The 10,234-nt window shown below is 39.0% G+C and overlaps 1 protein-coding gene across 1 annotated transcript; it reads right to left on the reverse strand.

Annotated features, from left to right (window-relative positions):
- Positions 1-864: 864 nt before the first annotated feature.
- On the reverse strand, positions 865-9,676 carry purg (purine-rich element binding protein G). Its single transcript, XM_014144400.2, has one exon. The coding sequence runs from the start codon at positions 9,071-9,073 to the stop codon at positions 8,051-8,053; it is 1,023 nt and encodes a 340-aa protein (XP_013999875.1). The 5' UTR covers positions 9,074-9,676; the 3' UTR covers positions 865-8,050.
- Positions 9,677-10,234: the final 558 nt, after the last annotated feature.

Below are 10,234 nucleotides of genomic sequence, written 5' to 3' on the forward strand. Positions count from 1 at the left end.
CAATACCTCACAAAGAATGGCATCTATTTATTTATTTAACCTTTATTTAACTAGGCAAGTCAGTTAAGAACAAATTCCTATTTACAATGACGGCCTGCCAAACCCTCCCCTAACCCGGACGACGCTGGGCCAATTGTGTGCTGCCCTATGTGACTGCCGATCAAGGCCGGTTGTGATACAGCCCAGGATCGAACCTGGGTCTGTAGTGACGCCTCTAGCACTACGATGCAGTGCACCTAGACCACAGCGCCACTCAGCATGGTGAAGTTATTAATGATGTCAACGATTGCAGCGTCATCCAAAGAGCAGACAAAGATCAGGCCATTGGTTGCTACGCAACGACTGACTGCTTCCGTCCCAGAATACCACCTTAGTCGTGCACTGAAGCTGGTACAAGGTGATTGAACAGCTCCCAACAGCAAAGATGTTCTGGCTGGTCTGGTCTGGTAGATAGCTTGGCTGGTTTTAGCTAGTAGATGGTCGAGCTGGTTTTACCCCCTTACAGAAAAAAAACACATGATTTCATGTGAAATTTTACATGATCACGTGTGTAGTTTTATATTATCACATGTTGCTTTACATGTTGCCTCATGTTATCACATTAACTTCACATGAAAACATGTATTTTTGGAACAGTTCACACATGGCCAGGTGACATTCATGTGTTTTTTCTAGAAGGGGCTGGTCAATCAGTTACCAGCTACCATGTCTCAAAACCTACCTAGAGCTAGCCAAACTGATTAAACTGGTCACCAGGTTGAGCTGGTCAAGCTGGATTTTCCAGCAAGGTATGTTTTAAGGACATGCATTCCAAAGTAGTACCAAACTTAAAATCGAGCACAGGAAACATACTTCACAACTGGATTAATCTGGTGAAAATTTTATTGAACACTAAAATAAAAGGAATGATGGTTAATACAACTGTAAAACATCCACATGTTCATCTATACCCTTCAAAGCAATACATCTGTTGCCATGATAATCTGCTTCATTTTCCAAGACCGCATCATAACCAATGATGTATATAAACCCTGGATTGTTGACGGTATGGATCGGCCATATTGACACTCCCCAGTAGGCGCTGTCCTCCATAGGAATGAATGGAATTCTACAATATTTCAATGTTTCAAGGACAAAATGACATGTATTTAAGTATTTTGTTGTTGTAGTGGGGACAGTAACATTAGTAATCTCAAAAAACTATACTTTTAAGGAAAATGCTATATATTTTTTACTTTATGTTTAGCTCACATGATATAATTTAAAAGTATGCATTAAGGTGTCTGTAATAGAATAAATGTGGCAAAAACGAATTTAGATATTAATAAATGAATAGCTTCCAATGGTGGGGGAGTGCCAAGATGGAGGCACGGTGACTTCAACATAACACCCCTATCAGTCATGTAGTGTTTATATAAATCACTGATCATAACCCTTTGAAGACTGCATTCTCTTCAGCTCTACCCTCTCCGGACCTTGCTACATGTAAAAGCTATTCAAAGACAAACATTTGAATCATTAGCATAAAAAATTAAAAATATTAGATTGTCTATAGATCTTTTGGAGCATACTCACAGAGGCAGGGTAACTGTAAATAGTCATCACTGATCTGATCACTATTTCCTTTGGCTAAAGTATCTTGTCACCTTGGGACTAACTGCTTTGAAAGCGGTAGGAGATACAGGTCTCTGTCTCCCATCTGTATAGCTGTAGGAGATACAGGTCTCTGTCTCCCATCTGTATAGCTGTAGGAGATACAGGTCTCTGTCTCCCATCTGTATAGCTGTAGGAGATACAGGTCTCTGTCTCCCATCTGTATAGCTGTAGGAGATACAGGTCTCTGTCTCCCATCTGTATAGCTGTAGGAGATACAGGTCTCTGTCTCCCATCTGTATAGCTGTAGGAGATACAGGTCTCTGTCTCCCATCTGTATAGCTGTAGGAGATACAGGTCTCTGTCTCCCATCTGTATAGCTGTAGGGATGTCTTTTGCTTATAGCAATCACAATTTGCTAAATTCTGCTGTAATGACAGACTCTCCCTGGCGCCAGTACAAATGACACTCTGGTGGCAAAGTGTTGGTAGTACATGTCCTAATTGATGACGAGGCTTCCACTGACAGTAGGCTATTTACAGTTGCACTTTACCATGTGTGTTCTGGGAAGACATCTTGTGAGTGCACAACATGTCAAACTTCAAGTTTTTTTTATCCTACTTTTGAAATGTCCTCTTTGCATGCATGCAGTTTGGTTTCATATGAGCACCTTTATATCTTATCATATAGCACCATTTTTTATAGTCAATTCCCCCCCCCCTCCCCGTTTTCAGTTTAGGACCCAACTGTTGGCATGCATAAACTTTTTTTTTTAAACGTGTTTTTTCTCAGATAGGTTTTTTTCTAAACGTTGCAATCTTTTACAAACATTACAAGGCAATAAATGGATATTCACACGGTACCACACATGTAGAACATGAAGTATTACAGTACACAGGTTAAAGAAAGTTCTAGAATACTAAACAATTGCTTTCTTGTTTTGAGTCATATAATATTCTATAGGACACGCTAATGTTGTACATTACATTTATCCAAAGATACACTAAACATTTTTGCTTCACTATTTCATTTTTATATCATTACCATAGACAGTTATAGTTTGAAAAATCCCACTGCAGTAATGCCATGATAAACACAAAAGCCAAAAGAAACAAACCAACAAAGCTTCTTCAATACCCAGACTTTTTCACAGCACGCTACCTACACAACAATAAATTAGAAACATATGTAAATACGCCATCACTTTTCCCAAGTGAAGCCGGGACTCCTTTTCTCTTCATTGTCACTACTGCAGTTAGGTGCTTAGTAGCCTATGCTTTTGAAATGATCATCTCCTCAACATGATTGAGCATCATTGGTGTTTTGTGCAATAGAAATCTGTTGCAATAAACATATCCGTCTTATTTCTTTCACAAGATTGACAGGTAATCTTTTCCATTTGTTCTAAAAACAAATAAAAATGATAATCCTAATCAAAACAATACCATCAAATTGTAAAGAAGTTTTAAGGCTAAAAGGTTGTAAACCTTTTGTTCGGATGATAACAGTCCAAATTGAATTCATTCAAGTGATTTATAAGAGACCAACTCAGCCTTCAATGATGACCTTGCTTGCTCTTACAAAGACTTTTTGACCATTCAAACACCTGCCTAAGTCTAGTTGGATATCAGGCCGACACATGATCTAGTATGGCTTTCAGGCAAGCTAAAAATACGGAATAGTCAATTAAATTAATTCTAACCGTGTCTTTCTTGAATAATACCGGTACGTCACTGTATTTTCTGTGGAGTCAATTGTGAAATACAACGTCCCTAATAGAGTGCAAAAATAATAATAATAATAATAATAATAACTACAGAAAGCATTACATAATATAATGGAATAAAACAGTATAATATATCTTTCATCATTAATTCCATAGAATTTATCATTGACTTAATTTCAAATATTTTTGTTTGGTAGAATAATAAGGAAGAGGAAACCTGTGTGCACGTAATCTAAAGTGCTTGCTTGTTTGATCATGTTGGGTTGATAGTTCCACCCACGTGAAATGGTTCAGGGACATTTTTGCAGCGAGATCTGGAGCATTTGCAGTTATGTCAAAACAACATATTTTTTCTGTAAGTGATTAGCTCCAAATGTACAATAATTGAGTACTTTGCATTGGAAATGATAACCTTGGCTGCAACCATAAGGAGCTGTAAATTCATTGAATTTTCTCATCATTGCGATACCACTACAACTTGTATTTAATCCTTAAACTTGACAATCAAACAAGACAAGTTACACTCAAAGAACGTTTTGTCTTAACCATACGTCTACAGCAGTCAGAAAGGTATGGACATTTCATTTTGTATAATTTCACAAGAAAACAGAGAACGCTCAAGTATATTTACTAAATTGTGAAAACTTTTTGAGAATTGAAGGTAGATATCAACCCCATTGGACATTGCCATTGCTAGCTGCCCTTATTATTACAACGACCCAATCCAAGTAGGCAAAACAATGCCATTACTCTGTAAGACCTTATTTCAAATGGGTCACAGTGGGTTCAGGTAAAACAAGACTAAGAGCAGAAGGGCGGGCTAATAACTTCATGGCCACTATCTGGGTCAGTTTATCTTTAAGTGCAGCTTTTTTTGTTGTTGATTAAAATAGGTGATATCAACATCTAGCAGAAGATTAGCCTTATGGTGTGGTAATTTAAGTGCATGATTGTCAAAGTTTAACCAATACATGGATCATGTGGTCCCTCCATGTAAATGAAGTAACAAGCAGCAGAGGGAAGTGCTGCTTTTTAAAAAGTGCTTTCTTAGGAAGGCTTGTGTTTTAAAGAGCAAATAAGCTGTGCATCCCCACTCATATTCTCTCTCCATCTCCAAGAGAGGAAAAAAGCCATTGTTTATAGCCTACGCCAAATTTTCTCTTACTTTGCCCCAAAGATACTGTGATCAGCCTTATAATCTCAAACACAACATCACGGGGTATCTGCACTCTAAAATATTATCTAAATTAAAGCGTAAGGGAACAAATGTTATATATATATATATATATTCCACATTTTGATTAAGTATGAGAATCCAAACAAATGTTGGAGGAAAGTTGTGCTTCGAATTATTTTTCTATAATGAGTTGTAAAACTTTTAATGTTGGAATAGGTGAATGCAATCATTCAAGTGGAATTTCCATACCACACATTAGAACACTGAATAACCAGACTATTCTTGAGCTTTTCATGCACTATGGTTTGGATTGCTACCACTAAGAATTCAAAATAAATACTGGTCTTTAAGATATCAAAAATCATAATATTAAAGTTTTGTTTTAGAGAAAATGATTTTTAACATTGTCTTTTTTTTTTTTTGACCTATCCTTTTTTCATAATATACAAAGTACCTCTTTCCTTGAGATTCAAGATTCAGTCAACTGCATTCATTTGAAACCACAATATGCCTTAACACAGACTGTGGAAACCTATGCGACAGTAGCATGATGCATTCTGACTTTCCTATTAGCTTGTTCTCTCCAATGGATCTTCCTTGCGGGACAAAATGTACAGAAAATGACATTTGTCCATTTAAGCTCTGCAGAAGAACCACCGTTTTATAGACTCTGTGCAAGGGGGCATAGTTGCTAGGGAGTTGCAGCCAAAAGGAAAACAATGAAGAAATATGAACACCTATTTCATACATCCTTTATCACCAGATGCAAGGGAAAGGTAAAATAGGAGTTTCAGCACAGAATGTTGGTTACAACTAGTACAAACAATTGTTAAGCCCTTACTAGTACTGCAAGATCATTTGTCTAGCAGACATGTGAAGAGGTGTTCAGACCAATGAGGTGTATCCTATGTGGATTAGCTAGGTCATCATCATATGATATTTCATATCACTGACCATATCAGCCCCATCACCATATCAGCCCCATCATCATATCCGGCATTAAGTCTATGGAGCGGTTTTGTGGACACAGACCCTAAATGGTGAAAATTATTAATGGATAAAAAATAAAAAATAATAATTAAAAATAAAAATCGATACAGTTACATATCGCAAAATAATTTTTTGACAATATTATAGATATTTTTTGCTACCGTAGATAGCATTAGCTAGCGCTAGTCGGCTGTACCTGTGCCAAAACTCTGGTATCTTTCCTCCTATAGCTTGTTCTCCATCTTCTTAAATACTGAGCCAACCTGTTTTCAGCCATTTTATTACCCTGACTGATCAAAACTTGTTTACCCATGACACTCTCTTGTCTCTCTGCAGCAGACATATGGTGAGCAATACATTTGGAACATCAAATCGCAATATCGAATCGCAATACATATAGAATCGTGAGATTATCGCAATACATATCGTATCGGCACCTAAGTATTGTGACAATATCATGAGGTCCCTGGCAATTCCCAGCCCTAGTAAAAAAAAATGTATAATAAAAGCTCCAGAGGTCTAAAATGTGGCAACAAATTAGATGTGGAGGAAGACAGAATATCACCTGTCATTTAAAGATCTCCGAGGTACCTGTGACAAGGGCTAAACTGTCTGCTGCCTAACCAGCCTCTACGTGTGTAGAGACTCATTATAAACTGGGCGGTTCGAGCCCTGAATGCTGATTGGCTGACAGCCATGGTATATCAGACCGTATACTACGGGTATGACAAAACATTTATTTTTACTGCTCTAATTAAGTTGGTAACCAGGTTATAATAGCAATAAGGCACCTCTGGGTTTTGTTGTAAATGGCCAATATACCACGGCTAAGGGCTGTGTCCAGGCACTCCGTGATGCGTCGTGCTTAAGAACAGCCCTTAGCCATGGTATATTGTCCATATACCACACCCCCTCATGCCTTATTGCTTAATTAACACATAGGCAACAAAGCCTATATCAATAAAGATGATCTGTGGTAGGAGCTTTTCTCAGCATGACTTGAGACTAAAAATATTGTATAGCAGATCATCAAAAAATCCAAGTGAGAAATTTGGTTTTCACTTCAAATTAATTTGTTAATATGTTAATAAATGACACAGTCAAATGCATTAAATAACTTTTAAAATACACAATGTGATAATGATAATTTGGGGACACACAGACTAAGTTGCACCTGTTAGTAGTAAGGGTACTTGGGGTGTATTGATAGCTGCATGGGCTGGATCTCAATGTTTCAAGTATCATTGCAAGATTTGTGAAGGCATCAGAATTTTTACTGACATTCTGGAACATGAGCAGTTTTAAGGCTACACCAAGACTCCGTTCCAAATGACACAATTTTCCCTTTATAGTGCACTACTTTTGACCAGATCCCTATGGGCCCTGGTCAAAAGTAGGGCACTATACAGGGAATAGGGTGCCATTTGGGATGCATTCCAAAAACATGGAATGAACATCTACTGTGCTCGGTGGTGCGATAAAAAGTAGATTGCATGAATAATAGCCTATCTTTCTGTCAAAGCTGTGTGTGAATGTATATGAGATGATGTAACACTACAGTTATAACTAAGTAATTACAGCATCACTGCTGATCAACAGTTTCTTGATTGACATCTCCCACTTTGTATATCATATCTAAGCCCATGAATCATATCTTTCATACAGGCATTAGATGGTTATTTTGCAGACAGACATTGTTTAAAGATACATATTCTCATAGTAGTGTAGCATAGCTACCAGTCTGTTTGAGTTATCATTCCACTCTTTGCTATGTCATGTCATGTTATGTTTGGCATGGCACAGAGTACAAGGGGTGGAATGTTAGCAAAACAGGTTCTGGGGTTCAGGCTAGTGGTAGTGTGCATTTCTATCAAGTGATATTATTATTATTATATTATTTGGTTAGTGCCCAAACCACACGGATAACAATACCCAAAATCCTTCATCCTTGTTTATTCTATACTAAGATTAAATCCTCAATCATTAAATACTAACTACACAGAGCAAATTATTGTTGATGTTTAAACAACAATATCATGTCTAGCCTTCAGCAGTAAATCTTACAATACACCCCACTGCCAATGCTGGTGGAATACCGGAAGTTGTACACTATGTCTCACCCTGAGGTATATGGGGCTCACCTTTTTTTTTTATTCTTCACTCAAACAAGCACATGCGCACACGTACGTACATTCACACACTCTGCAATTCTTTAAATGGACAGTCGACACACAACGAAACATTTTTCTACGCTTCATATAAATGACCTAGCTATATCATCATCTAGCATTTTGTATATCCGTTTTCATTGTGCAAGAATAGGCAACCCGTCCTCCTGCACCGATTTCAAAACGGATGCCATAATCTAAATATACGAATGAAACACAATAACCATGAAAAAAATGTAAAAAGTGCTAGTTGACAATAGTCATACAGTACAGTATTATAGAGGTACATTGAGAATACTTTTTCTTATAAACTAGGATATTGTCACGTTTACCTTTTCCCTTTTCCGTTTTAACCCACCATCACTAGACACCTCTAACAACCATAGTATGCCATTGTCAATCCTCTTGGTCTTCACCGTCTTCTCGAGTCTCTGTCCTCTTCTCGTGACAGGTGAAAATTCGCCGCATTTCTCCCTCATACCTGATGAAATTCTCTCCAAATCTGGCCCAGGCTTTCATGGGGACTGTTATGGTGTTCCTGTATGGCTGTCTTACCTCGCTAATCTTCAAAAAGACACCGTACCGGTTGGAACCAACGTCGAAATAAAACCTCTTATTGTCCACTCGAAAGGATTCTGCCTCGGGAAGCTCGGGGGATTCTTCGTGGTTCCTATTGCCTCTTCCACGCTCATCCGTGGCATCACCATCACCGTAGTCTTCAATCAGCTGCGACAGTGCATCTCTGAATTCGATTAGTCCTTGAGCCGGCAACACTATGGTCTGCTCGATGCCCTGGCCGTAGTAACCCATGGTGCCATGTCCTCTGCTGACAGTCTGTCTGATGCGGAGGAACCTGCCTCGCTGGTTCTCTTTCAGATCCAGATAGTACTTTCTATTGTCCCTCTCAATGAATTCACTCTTCAGGACGCGATGAGTATGCTCCTCCGACACCGCAGAGCCGGTGGGAGATACTGATGCTGCGTGGTGGTGATCTTGCTGTCTTCTGCGGGAATCTTGGGGGCGGCCCTGGCCATTGCTCTGCTCTTCTGGACGCGGTACCAGGCCACCTCTCAACCCAATGTGAGCGTAATAATCGATGAAGTCCCCCAGACAATATCGTAGATCGGGTGCCATTGACATGGACAGCGTTAATTTGCTCTTTCTGATGTTATCATGGCGGCCTCTTCCAATCCAAACCTCTGCAATTTTTAGGAATCTGCCCCGTGCACTTTGTTTTACGTCCAAATAAAACCGTTTCTTCTGGATATCGACACGTTTAGAGGCAAGCTCCTGAATGTCTATGCCCTGCTGCTGTGTGCCAGGGTGAACATACTGTTGAGGATATGCGCCTCTCGTCATAGAATCTGATGTAATCCTTCCTCTGCCTCTTTCCATCCCTCTTGAACATGTATCAGCCATAATTATTTCGTTTCCAACACAGTTAGCACACGAAAAACATTTGCTTATCCATTAATAGCCAACATGCTGTCTTTCAGGTAACGTTAAGCATATTAAAAATGTAGCTAGCTAGCCTGCCAGCTTGTGGCTATAGTAGCCTAACACGTTTGAAAAATGCCTCGAATGACGTAAAAATGGCAGATACTAGGCAGGAGTCGTCAGCAGATCGAGTTTCTGTGTCCTGATTAAAGGTCAAGCGTAACGTTTGGTGCCATTTCCATCGTAAACCTTGGCAAGCCGGGTTACCTAGCTACCCCTTTCCCTGCATCTGACACTTCTCCCCCGTCTGCTAAGAGGCTATGAAAGCTGCTAGCCTACTGAAATGAAAGGAGAAATCGTCCAATCCAGGGTATCTTGCTTCGGTAGCAGCGGCTTGATGAGCCCAATGAACCCACCCACCAAGCACGGACCAACGCCAACGTCTTTTGGACGTCTTTTTTTGGTCCTGTCCGGATCAGCCATTTTTTGGTCATTTTTTTGGTGAGGTCTGGACCGGCCTTGATTTCAAAGTCCGGACCACATTTGGCACAAACCAAGGCGTCTATGATTGGTTCAGATTTGGTCCAGTCATTAAAGAAAAGTTGAGTATAGTACAGTATAATGTACTGTATTGTACCGTACTTTACTCTAATGTACTCTACTGAACTAAACTCTACTGTCCTGTACCATTCTCTACTGTGCTAAACTGTGGCATACTGTACGGTCCTGTTCAAACGTGTGAAACAGCCTAGACATCTATGATTAGTTCAGATTTGGTCTGGTCCTGACTGATCAAATTTGAACTTGTTTGGGGGCGGAGCTCATTAGAATAATACCAAGCATGTTTTGCAAGTGATTATTTTTACATTTTGGTAATTCAGTAGACACTCTTATTTTCAACATCTGTAAATTATGTCTTTTCAACTTTCATTCAGAACCGAAAATGAACCTGATTTCAACATCCGGAAAATACATATTTTCCAATCAAATCAAATGTTATTAGCCACATGCTCTGAATACAGCAGGTGTAGACTTTACAGTGAAATACTTACGAGCCATTTCCCAACAATGCAGAGTTAAAAAGTATGAAACATTTGCAAAATTAAAAAAGGAAATAGTAACACAACAATAACTAGGCTATAT

This window comes from Salmo salar, chromosome ssa01 (assembly GCF_905237065.1).
Source record: "Salmo salar chromosome ssa01, Ssal_v3.1, whole genome shotgun sequence".
Taxonomy (NCBI): Eukaryota; Metazoa; Chordata; class Actinopteri; order Salmoniformes; family Salmonidae; genus Salmo; species Salmo salar.

What these genes read in the sequence shown, in the direction of transcription:
- purg (XM_014144400.2), bottom strand. Translation starts at nt 9,073, where the DNA reads ATGGCTGATACATGTTCAAGAGGGATGGAAAGAGGCAGAGGAAGGATT.